Source organism: Notamacropus eugenii, chromosome 2 (assembly GCF_028372415.1).
Source record: "Notamacropus eugenii isolate mMacEug1 chromosome 2, mMacEug1.pri_v2, whole genome shotgun sequence".
Taxonomy (NCBI): Eukaryota; Metazoa; Chordata; class Mammalia; order Diprotodontia; family Macropodidae; genus Notamacropus; species Notamacropus eugenii.
In genome coordinates this window covers 11,262,416-11,275,689 of record NC_092873.1, presented here as the reverse complement: position 1 = coordinate 11,275,689, position 13,274 = coordinate 11,262,416, and the positions used below count along the sequence as shown (strand labels likewise).

The window sequence follows — 13,274 nt, the reverse complement described above, 5'->3', positions numbered from 1 at the left end:
GCTCAGTTACACGTTCTCATTTGCACTCCCCATCAAAAACCTATCTACTCTTCATCTCCAGCAGGCTTGTGCATTCCAAAAGCACGATATTTTTGCCATAATGCCATTGGGACTTTTCACCCCTATGAATTTCTAAATCTCCTGAAATCCACTTTTCATCTGATACCACCTAATTACCTAATACCGAATTGGGTATGAAAGTGAGTATTTATTGCTTTACGGTTTTCACATCTGTTAACAAACTATTTCTTACTTTTTCTAACTGTTTTTTGCCCAACTGTAATAAAGTTTCTTGAGGACAGGATAATGGATACTTCATTCTTTCTTGGTAGAACGTTGCTTTCAAAGCACGCCGTCAGTAGAGGCAATTGTTATGATTGTTGTAGTACAAGTGGTACTAGTTGAAGTTCCAGTACTACTAGTTCTAGTGATAGGAGTACTTGTAGTAGTAGTCCTAGTAGTAGGAAAACAGGAACAAGGAAACTAAATGTTTATTTGTTGATTTTGCCAGCAGTTGAAAGTGGTTGGACTAAAATACTTGAAGATGTTCTAGTCTGATTTTTATAAATTTTGAATGCTCCAGACCCCAAAGAGCAAAGAAGAAATTGAATACAAAATTATTTTTAGTTACTCTTATTATTCTTAGAAATTATTAAAATGAAGGTACAGTTAAGCGTACAATAGCATGACAGTCAAATTCTTCTAACCTGTTCCCTTTAATGCTAGCAAATACCTTTCTCCATTGTCAGTTGCTTTCCCACATTTCCAAGTATTTAGGTATGGATTCATTATTGTAGAAGTCACAATCTATAGTAAGAGGTATTTCGGATACTCTTGAAAACAAATTTCACCCTAGTAGTCATCATAAATTGCATAGTAAGTACGTATCTCTTCCAAAGCTAGCAAAAAAAAGAACTTTGGATGATGAGATATTTCTCCACTTAGACGTATGTTGGGGGAATTAGGGATAGAAAATTGTGTGTGGGGTTAGAAAGATCTGACTTCAGATGTGTCCACAGATTCTGTCTGTGTGATCCTAGGCAAGTCACTTAATTCTTCTCCCTTTCCTTAGCCACAAAATGGGAATTATAATAGCACATACTTCCCAGTGTTGTTGGAAGAATCAAATGAGATAATTATTGTAATTCTCTTAAGGTTATGGCCTTTGTTCTTGGCACATATTAGATACTTAAGAAATATTAGTTTCCCTGCTCCAAGGACATAAAGATCATTGTCCATTTTATACAAATAATACTACCTCCCAAATTTTGATAAGCATCTCCAAATATTGCAAAAGACTTTTCTTAACCTGGCTAATTTCAGTAGACTTGGCTTAGTTAAGAAACTATTATGAGTTCCAGTCTCATTCTTCTGAAAATTACTTTTCTTTTGAATTTGTATTCTTGAGAAATTTTTCAAGGTGTCAGAAATCAGCACTGGAATGAAATAAGTTTTGTTTCCCAAGTAGCTCCCTTATCGCTTCTTTTCTTCCTTTCCCTCACCTTCTTTCTGGAAGACTTGGATTAAAATATTAACCGTCAAAAGCTTTTTGCGTCAGGATGCAGTCAAGGAACTAGGTGTGAACTGACTCCTGGAAGTTACAGCAAGGAAGCAGTAATTTAGAATCCATCTTTGGTAGGAAGAGGTATGTCAGTTAATGGGCATTCTGGCCAAACTGGCACCATGTCTTGTGTAATTTCCCTGATAGTGCAAGTTTTCACTACGGAAGATTTCAGTGAAATTACAGTTTCTCCCTTGTTCAAACGTTATTTCATCAATTAGTGAATAATAATTACGTAAACACTGTGATAGGCCCTGAGAAGGATACAAAGACTGTGTGTGAGACATGCACTGTCTCCTTGAAGAATTTTCACTCTCTCTGGGAAGTCAATACAAAAGAGAGAAAGTTCATTTATAACACAAAGTGGAATTTAAACAACTACTAAGGGAACGATATTCCTGTAAGTATTTATGAAAGAAGATATCAGTACAGGTGGAAATTAGAGCAGATGGTATTAATCCATTCATGTTTTTATTAATGCAAACATTACTCGATGCAAATTGGTTGAGTTAGCAGCCCTAGTGGAAGAACAATTGCTGAATACCTACGTATTATACATATATATGTGTAAATATGCATGTATATATATTTATACATATGTATGTACATTTATATATTTATTTATATTGATATATCTGTTCCTGCGTGGATGTGTATATGTACACACAAAAATATACATGTACACATACGTAATTACACACACGTGTGCGTGTGTTCATATAATTATATGTCTGAAATCTGGTAAAACTGTCAATCTAAGGGGGACTTTTCCAAGATTTTGTGTTCTGCTTCAGTCCATTGCCATCCACACGACTTTCAGCAAATGGTTTTCTGTCGTTAGGCTTCTGGTTCTTGAATTATAAAATGATGTACTAACTCATCCGTAGTGTCCCTTTTTGCTCTAATAATCTATAGTTTCAAATGCGTGAACTCCACTTCTGTTCCACAGTTAGCAATATAAATAAATATAAATATTTCCCTCATAAAGGTTGTGCAAATTTTAGGTGAGATCATGTATTGAAAGTACTTTCCAAAGACCTTGAAATGTCTGAAATAGAATCATCAGTGTGAGATAAAATGCATGGAGAAAAGGAAATCAAATATCTTGAAAGACAGAGAGCTTTGTCGGTTCAAAAACGCGTTCCAAATCTTCCGATTGACGATGTAGTTTTAAGTCCTGTTCTTTGCTCAAATTGACAGAAATAGGAAATAGGTGAAACTCCCTCAGTTAGCTTTTCTCTGAATACACTATGCTTCTGGGACCCTTGGTGTCTATTTTGAATTTTTATGGAAATATCACAATAAATAATTTTATTTTGAATAAAATTTTTTTTCTTTTTCTTATGTTTAGGTTTCTCTTAGGAATGTAAAGGAAAAATACCTGCAGAAAACAAAGGAAATCGCAGAGTATGGTGCCATGCACCAAGTGGAATTACACACAGTAAAAATTAACTATCAGCACACCAGAAAGCACCACACAGAAGAAACTGAAGCTTTGAAAGAAATGATTGAGGAGCTTCAACAGGAATTACAATGGAACAGAGAAGCGTTAAGAAAAATCGGATTTCAGTGCCGTCGACGAGTACACGTTCTGAAAGCTGAGAATGCCACGCTGAACTCTAAACTGCAGAATGCAGAACAAAACATTGAAAAACTACAGGACGATAGGGCATCATACGCGTCCAGGTTGATTGAAGTTGGTCGCGAATATGAGTTATCAAAATTAGCCCTTGAGGATTCCTTTGAGGGGGAAAGAGATGAGTGGCTTCATTTAAAGGACAAACTAAACCGTGATTGGTTGAGTCTAAGAGAGGATAACGCTGTCCTTTCTGAAAAACTCTCTAAGACTGAAAGTAGAGCCAAGAGTTTAGAAAATGAGCTAGACCATGTCCAGGAATCCCTCACAGAAAAGACATACATTGTAGAAAACACACAAAGAGAACTGAACCATGCTGAAGAGAAGGCAAAGGAACTTGAAGAAACAAATCAAGTGTTAAAGGAAAAAGTCAACAGATACAGTTTGGAAAATGAATCTCTCCAGGAAAGATTAGGCCAAATCCAGAGTGAAAATACGGTGCTGCAGCAAGAGCTTGAAGACACACAGAAGAAAATCATATTTCATGAAAAGCAAATTCGTGATGCCCAGGTGCAATTTATTGATCTCTTCAATAAAGCTTATGCTGATATTGATAAACAAGCTCTTATAGTAGAAGAGAGCAATAAAGTATTAGTTAATGAGTGAATGGAACCACTTAAGAGAGCAAACGTGGAAATATGAAAATGAGAAGGCCGCAAGAGGGTTCGCTCTTGAAGTATTTTACTTGGATAAGTTTTAGTCTTTTTGAAATGAAATTCAAGTTAATTTTTATCAAGATATCTTAGGAATTTGAATATTCGACAGGCTGGTGATGCTATTATCTTTCATTGTACAAATTCTGATATATAAGAATTGAGAGTGAGAATCCACGATATGATAAACAGAACAAGTAATATAATAACTTTTAAGATCAAATGAATACAAAAATGAAAATAAAATGTACTGTAATACAATATAAGTAATAAAGCAAACAATTGAAAGCAATTTTAAATATAAAATAATAGTATAAAAGCTATAAGTATAAAAATAATTTACAAATTCTTCTTTTAGGTAACAACACGTTTTGCTTCAAGAAATTATGTTGTCCATGACATTTGGCTTAATAAATATTTGTATAGGAAATCTCTAGTGTCTAAATAAAGATAAATTTTTATTTCATTAATTTTTCTATTATTCCATTTCAACATTGAAATGGAACAAATTTTTTCAAATGCTGCAACTTAAGAAAAGTCTTCCAACATAATGCTAGGAACAATATTACATTTCAAGTATGAAATCTCTTATGAGATAACTGTGCAATATTCTCTTTACGAGTTTCATTAAAATTTAAACATACTCATCTGTCTAACTAGTTTCAATTTAGACACTTTTGAACTAATTTTTGAAACATTAACGATTGGATTCTAGTTGTAGTGAAATTCCGTAGTCGAGCCACTACTTTTCTTTGAAATTTAGGACAGTGCTTCTATTCAGAAACATTATGATTCTTCATTAAGCGTTAATTTTTCAGTTACTAATCTTATTTTTTAATTGTACTCCACTATTTTTTCATCTCTGTTTTTTTTTTTTTTTTTTTTTTTTTTTTTTGTGGTTGGACTAACAAGTCTTGCTCAGTTTCCAAAGTTGCCGGTTCTGGAATCACTCATTTTAGTTCCTTAATATGAATAATTTATACAGTCTAATAGCAGATCTCATTATCTGTGATTTTTCATATATGCAATGAGGGTGAATTCTACCATGTATTGTCCTGGGTAATGATTTCATCTAAAAAATTTAAAATTTTATCTAGTCATTCCATAATAGAATATAGTTTACTTGTAGAAATTCAGTGAATTGTGCCAATTTTACTCTCTGAACTTTACATTGTCTTCTTTTAGCCTTATGTTTTCTTCAAAAAATTTGATGAGACTCTACTAAAATTTACTTTTACAAAGTACTTCATCTTGTCTAATTAGAAAAAAACATTTGGCTTCTTTTGATTTTTGGCTTCATTTGGTTTTCATAACTTATGCAATAATTCCCCTTGCTCTGTAGTGAAAAAGGAGAGGAATTGTTGCAGTATATCATTCTATACACATACGGTTGTGTTTTTCTGTGTGGATATCTACATATACATATATGTGAACGGATGAATACGTCTGTATGTCCAAAACTCTGTACTTCTAACATGCTATGTACACATAGCGTGGAGAACTGGCATATTTTCCAGAGTTTCCTCTTTTTTCTCCATTCACTGAAACCAGGAGTGTAACTCCTATCTGAATAGAGTAAGCAACTTCCTCGCAGGCTAAGCAAAGACTGTTGAAGATGTGAATAGGACCTAGCGGCCACATTTGTTGTTGACATTTTGGCTTTGGGCATGTGAAGTGCTTTTACCAAGCCTGACAAGCATATCAGTGCCGATGTTCACTCTCCAGCGTAAACCATGAGAGGAAAGAAAGCACAACCTTTTCTTGTAGATGTCTTTCTTCTACGGACTGGCACACAGAAATAAGGTAGTCAACTTTTCCGAAAAATGGAATGGGAAACCTTTAAGTTTTCTACCAAGTATAAAAAAGTGTACATTCTTCCCTCCTGTTTCCTTTACTTTGCATGGGAATTTCACGTAAAATGTTTTAGTCCCTAGATAGCTTTGGAGGTGGTCTCATTCTTGTCAATTAAGACATAATGGGGAAAGCAGGCTGACTGTAGTAATTTCTGAGGAGTCTTCTGAGGGAGATCTCATTTGCTCCGTGCTAAATGGAAGTTGAGTGGTATAATCCAAACAACTTTGCTGCCCCAGGAGCCAAGTTTCAATCCTTTTCTCTCTAAACGTCTACCTTTAGGACCTTGGTTACTCATTAAACCTCTTTGGAGTTTAGTTTTTCTCACCTGCAAAATGAGGTTGTTTTCTTAATCCCTAAGAGATTTCTGTCTTTCAATCGTTGATAATTATGAATATACTGAAGAAATTAAGTTGCATGCAAAATTATATAGACTTTTGATTTGAATTTTAAATTTATATTTATTTTACACGAGCTAATGTTGCTTTATGAAATCTGTAATATTAGTAATTTGGACATATTTCTGTCAGGCTAGAGTAAGAAATCTTCAGCGAGAATCACCTGTTTCCTGCAATTATCAGTTCCTGACAGGAGTTTCACAACAAGTCACATCATTTAATGAAATTGATTATGAAGATAAGGAAAAACTAAAGAAGGAAGTAGATGAAACCAAAAGTCAAGTACGTATGCAAAAAGATCAGTAATTTGTTCTGGAAACAAATGAGTGGAAAGTATATTCAGTGTGACATTTCACATTTTTAAGCAATATATTTAGTTTTAATATTCTCCAATCACTACGACAAAACTTAGATTTTTTTCCCACCCCAAGAGCCATACACTTCTATATAGAATCTACATATACATTCCTACTGAGTACATTTTCACTATAGTCATGCTGTGTAGAGGAACTAAAATAAATGGGAGAAATCATATAACAAACCAAAATATAATACACACACACACACACACACACACACACTCACACACATACAGAAATGATCTGTTAAATTCTGCGATTGAATTCGATAGTTCTTTCCCTGTATGTGGAAAGCATTTTGCCTTAGGGCATCATTAGGAATTTTTTTTTTTCTGTGACTATCGAAGTCTACCAGAAAAAGCTCTTGCACACTTTGGTGGTTGCTGTGCACAAAGTTCTGCTGGTGCTGCTCCTCTTGCTCAGCATCAAACCATGTAAATATTTCCAGGCTTCTCTGAAGTCATCTTGCTCATCATTTCTTCTAGTGCAATAGTATTCCATGATATTCATATACCATAATGTCTTCAGCCATTCCCCAATTGATGGGCACCCCCTTGATTTTCAGTTTTTGGCCACTACAAAGAGTGATGCTATAAATATTTTTGTACATGTGGGGCCCTTTCTCATTTTTATTATCTCTTGGGAATACAGTCATATTGCTGTATATTCCTGGGTGAAGGGGTATGCACATTTTTGTAGCCCTTTCAGCATAGTTCCAAAGCGCTCTCCAGAATGGTTGGATGAGCTCACAGCTCCACAAACAATGAATTAGTGTTCCAACTCTCCCACATCCTCTCCAACATTTATCATTTTCCTGTTCTGTCATGTTTGCCAGTCTAATAGGTGTGTTGTGGTACCTCAGAGTTGTTTTGATTTGCATGTCTCTAATCAAAAGTGGTCGAGAGCATTTCTTCTATGATTATAGGTATCTTTAATTTCTTCCTCTGAAAATTGTTTGTTCATATCCTTTTACCATTTATCAATTGGGGAATGACTTGTATTCTGGTACATTTGACTCAGTTCTCTATATACTCTATCAATGAGGCCTTTATCCCCAACATTAACTACAATGTACTACATCCCTCCGAATCTTGATTGCATTGGGTCTGCTTGTGCAAAAACTTTTCAGCTTAATGCAATCACAATTATTCACCTTTCCCTTCATAATGCTTACTGTCTTTCCTTTAGTCAAAAACTCTTCCCTTCTCCATAAATCTGATAAATACACTATTCCTTCCTCCTTCACCTTGTCTGTGGTATCAATCTTTATCCCTAGATCATGTACCCATTCATTCTTGTGAATGGTGTCAGGAATTGGTCTATGCTTAGTTTCCACGACATTGTTATCCAGTTTTCCCAGCAATTTTCTCGAACAGTGAGTTCTTATCCCAGAAGGTAGGGGTCCTTGAGTTTATCAACCCAGAGACTGCTATATTCTTTGCCTGCTATCTCTTGAGTACCTAGCCCATTCCACTTCTCTACCCTTCTCTTTCTTAGCTACTACCTAGTGGTTTGGGGAATTGCTGCTTTCTCATTTTACCAGTTTTGTCAATTTTCTGAACACTGTGCCTGTAATTTCCGTTGACTTAGAATTACATCTACAACTTCCAAAATCTGTACACGTAAATTTTAATACTTATATTCACTCTTTCTGTGGTTGACTATTTGGTTTATCTGTCCTTATGCAAAGAGAAGAGGTGTTTCTCCCACGACCAATAATAGCTCAATCATTTCTATCATACTTGATTTTTAGAAACACCTTGACCTTCATTTTCTCATTTAATCCCCCAAACAGCACTGTCAAGTACAAATTCTTTGTTTCTTTCTGTTCAAACTACTCCTTGAATAACAAGAAAATGCTATTTCTTCACATTTTGTACATACAGAAATTGTACATGGAAAGGATAAATTGAAGTTGAAGTAATTAGATGAATGCTTTCATTAATATTCCCTAACTTAATCAATCTGATCTCACCTTGTGGATTTCCACCTCCATACCTCCATCTTGTTTAGGTACTCTTCTTGTTTAGTTACACTTCCTCATCTGTGCTACCTATTCAAAACCTTTCTACTCTTCACATTCAAGATGTTTTTGAATTACAAAAGTATGATTCTTTTGCCATAATGCTTTTTGGGCTTTTCACCCCTGTTGATTCCTGAATCTCCTCAAATACACTTTTCATCTGATACCACAAAATCTGGTATTTAATTACATATGGATTGTCCTATGGTGATCGCATTTCTTATCAAAAAATCAATTGCTTTATCTCATTGTTTTTTACCCAATTATAATGGAGTTCCTTGAGGACAGGGAGTATTCATGCTTCCTTATTTTCCATAGAAATTCCTTTTCACAGGATGTTGGCAGTAGAGTAATTGTTATTATTGTAGTAGCAAAAGTAGTAGTAGTAGTTGTAATAGATTTGGTAGTAGTACTTCTAGTAGAAGTAGTAGTGGTACTGGTAATAATAGTAGTATTACTAGTGGAAGAACAAGAAGGACAAAACTATATGTTCATTTCTTGGCTTTGCCTAGGCTGAAAATGTAGTGAAAATGAAAATTGACTCAAGGTAATATTTGTACGAAAGCACCTTGAGTTTGTCTATTCTGGTTTTTTATATATTTTCGATTTCCCAGAGCCTGCAATGGCCACATATAAATTCAGTAAAAAAAAAAAAATTATTGTTGTTATTATTATTAGAAATTATTACAGTGAAGGGGAGGTTACGCATAGAATAGCAACACAGTCAAATTCCCCTAACGGGTTTCCATTATTAGTGTCAAATGCCTTTCTCCTGTTTCATTTGCTTTCCCATATTTATATGTAGTTATGTGTGCTATTCATCATTATGCCTGTTTAGAAGTGGATATTTCTGACATTCCTCAAACATATTTTCAAACTAGTACCCATCATAAGTGGTAAATCAAGGGAAATCTAAGGCAAAGTGATCAAAAAGAGAATTTTGTATGATGAGATGTTTCTCAGCTTGAAGGGGATTTTCAGCAATTATGGATAAAATCTTGAGTCTGGGCTGAGAAAGATCTTATTACAGATATAGCCTCAGATGCTCTCTGTGTGATCTTAGGCAAGTCACTTGATCTTTTCAGTATTCTCAAACATGAAATGGGGTTGATAATAGCACCTACCTCCCAGGGTTGTTGTGCGAATCAAATGAGATCATAATTGCAAATCACTCAACTTTATGGCCTTTGTTCCTTGCACACATTAGACACTGACTAAATGCTAGTTTCGCTACACTGAAAACAAAAGACCATTGTCATTTTCATACAAATAACCACTGCCTCCCCCATTTTCGTATCCACCTCCTAATTTTCCAAAAGCGTTCTTTTAACCTCGTTAATTTCAGTATACTTCCCTTAGCTATGAAATTATTACAAGGTCCAATCTCATTCTTAGAAAAACTTCTTTACTCTGGCATTTGACGCTTGAGACATTTTTCTAGGTTTCAGAAACCAGTACGAGAGTGAAACAACTTTTTTTTCCCCAATTAACTCCCCTATCCCTCATTCTCTTCATTTCTCTCACATTATTTGTGGAACACATCGATTAAAATATTACCCTTCCAAACCTTTTGGTTTTAGGCTCCAGTCCAGAAACTAGGTGTGGACTGAGCCCTTGAAAGTAACGTAAGGAAGAAATAAGTTAGAGTCCCTCTTTGTCAGTACAAATTGCCTCATGTAAATGGTATTCAGGGCAAACTAGCACCCATTTCTAGTCTAATTTCCCAGATCATCCAAGTTTTTGCTCTGTAAAAATTCAGTCAAATTACAATTTCTTCCTTGTTCAAAATTTACCTCATTAACTAGTGAATATTCATTATGTGAATTCCACTATGAGAGGTTCTGAGCAGGTAGCAAAAGCTATGTATAAGACATGCATTTTCTCCTTGAAGAATTTTCAGTCTCTCTAGCATACCAATGCCAAATAAAGGAATTTCATGTTTAATACAACGTAGCATATAAACAACTACTAAGTGAATGGTAAACGTAAGTATTTATGAAAAGGAGAGATCACTAGAGGTGGAGGTTAGAACAGATGGTATTATCCACCCCTATTTTTAACACAAGAAGTTCCCAGTGCAAATTTGCTGAGGTAGCAACTCTAGTGGAAGAAAAATTGCCAAATATCTGAATTTTATATATGCGTACACACATCTATACATCTGTATATATGTATATACATTATTGATAGCATATATAGGAGGGTGAACTTTCAAAATTTTACGTCCTGGCTCAGTCTCTTGGCATACAACTTGTTTTTATGAATGTTTTTCTCTCTCAAACCTTGGATTCTTCATTTATAAAAAATCTGTACTAACTCATGACTTGTCCATTTTTGCTCTGTTTATAGTTCTAAATGAGTATAGTGCAGTTGATTATCCTGAAAATATTTAGTGAATTCCTGCTAGGTCCCTATACAATATATCACCAGTAGACACTGAAATAATAAAGAACTAAAATGAGAGGTGATTCTCAATGTAGGCACTTACCCCAATAGCATATTCACTGAATGCTGCAGACAAAAATCTCAAAGAATGCAGTGAAGGCAAGGATCATTGCAGCAAAATAGTAAGGAAAGCATTGAAGAAAAGTGAGAACTTTGAGTTGCCTTCGAGATTTGGGAAGGGATCAGCAGGATAGGAGAGCAATGGAGTCCAATAGGCTAAGAAAGTGATGGATCAGTAGGATAGGGAGCGATAGGAAAATACAAAAAGCATAGGAGTGTGAGGAGGGGAGCCGTAGAGCAATTAGAATTAAAAGTTGGAAAAATGTGATGAAGTGAGAGATAAGAGAAAAAAAGACGGAGAATTTAAGCCTCAATCTGATAGCCCATAGAAGTTCCTGTACATGTTGCTGAGTAAGGCAGTAACATGATCACAACGATGTTTGATAGTACTTGGCTTAGCATTTTGTAGGAAAGATTGGTGTGGGGGCAAAATTAGAACAGAAAGACCCAGTAGCCCTTTTGTTTTTAATTAAACTGTATGCAACTGATTTAACACCAGTGTGATTGCTTCCTCCTTTGTAAAATAAGAAGGTGGGATTAAATGCTCACCTCCCTCACTCTTTGATCCTCGGCTTGAAGTCATGATCCAGGACCAAAGGGGTCTCCATGAGATAGAAGAGGAAAGAGAAACAGGGTGAAAGGATAATTTATAGGGAAAATAAATTACCAATCACAGAAGAGAAAGAGGATCTATGTTTCAGTGAAGTCAGAGACTAAGAAGAAAAGTTTTTGGATACCAGTATGACTTCTACCTCTTGAGAATGCAGTTGTAGTAGACTAGTAAGGAGGGAATAACTGATTTTATGGCAATGAAGAAAGGCACTATATTTTAGGAATAGAGATCTTGCCTCAGACGTAAGCGTAGGTTGAAATCCCAATGTTGACATAAATGGCTTCATGAACCTGGGCCAGTTTTGTATAATTTTGGTGCCCTAAGTTATTCAGTAAAACTCTGAGAGTTGCAGATTCTGAGATGTCGGTTGAGGGCAGGGCCTATTTGTACTGATACGTTATAAACGTTATGACTGGGAATTTCCTATACCAATTAAGTCACAGATAAATAGAAAATAAATAAGGGAAGAGTTACAGATAAATAGATGAATGAAATGGAAATAGGAAATGAAGAAATTGCAGCTGTGGTAACCATTCATTGGAGAAATGTGGAAGCAAAGAGGAGAAATGCGGTATTCACCACAATGAGCAGACTTCTGTCTTCCTTTGCAAGAGAGTAAAGAGCACCTGGCTCATAATCGGGAACAACAGATAACCACTCAAGGAGAAAAAGAAAACGTCAATTTACTCACGTTGCATCTCTCTTATTTCAGTACAAAGAGATTAGCAGAACTGTTTTACACCCTTACTTACAAAGACATACATTGTCATTTCAACATAGGAATGATTGGAACATGGGTCAGGTGTGCCAACACAAAGGGGAAGTGGAGCTGAACGGATAATTATCATGGGTTCTAGAGAAGTAGGAAAGGCCAATGTTCCTCCAAGGTGTGGTGTGTTGGGAAACTTGGCCCACTTTCTATTCATTCCTATTCCTTTCAACCATTCCTAAATTTATGAATATTGTTGGTAAAAGTAATACCTATATTGAATCAAATCAGAACTTTCATTGATTTAAATTTCAAAAGAAAAGAAATAGTTTGTAGTGAAATCACGGGAAATGTATGTCATGTCAAGGAAGATCAATCATTTTCAAATCTTTCCATATTTGTTTTGGTTCAACAATCTATGCTTAAATTGATATTTACAATTGGAGCTAGAGTTAATGAAGAGAATCCCTTTGAGAAATGCCAGTTCAATTGTGATATTTTTCATTGTAAAATTTTTTTAAAGCTTCGTATTGAAAGGGAAAAATTCACGAGACTCAATGAGTGGAAGCAATGTCTGGAAGATTCTCTAGAACGACAAATGAAGAGAAATGATGAATTAGAGGAAGATTTAAATCGGTAAGACCCCTTTTGGCAGGCCTTTCAAAGGAAACATAAAGTAAGCAAGGACTTCACTATTTTGTTAAATACTGAGTACAAATTCATTTTGTATATTAACACTTATAGAATTCCACCATGGATGATTCTAAGTGAACAAAGGGTTGTTTTTTGTTTTTCACTTTCATTTTCTTCACTAACTTACCGCTGACAAATAAACCTTCTGTCCTGCATCTCTGGAGCTATAGTAAAATGCTGCATAGCACCTGTACCTGAAAGTATGTTTGGTGGAATGATACTATACAGCATTTGACAGTCGCTTGTTCAGTATACTATTTCTGGACACAAATG

At 35.2% G+C, this 13,274-nt stretch overlaps 1 protein-coding gene across 1 annotated transcript in view; it reads left to right on the top strand.

The window, feature by feature from the left end:
• LOC140522501 (uncharacterized) overlaps nt 1-13,015 on the top strand; it is a 55,014-nt gene extending 41,999 nt beyond the window's left edge. The window contains exons 19-21 of the mRNA XM_072637922.1: nt 2,913-3,707; nt 6,232-6,381; nt 12,832-13,015. Coding sequence (XP_072494023.1) covers nt 2,913-3,707; nt 6,232-6,381; nt 12,832-12,948 — 1,062 coding nt within the window. The 3' untranslated portion in view covers nt 12,949-13,015. The remainder of the gene's footprint in view (nt 1-2,912; nt 3,708-6,231; nt 6,382-12,831) is intronic.
• Nucleotides 13,016-13,274: the final 259 nt, after the last annotated feature.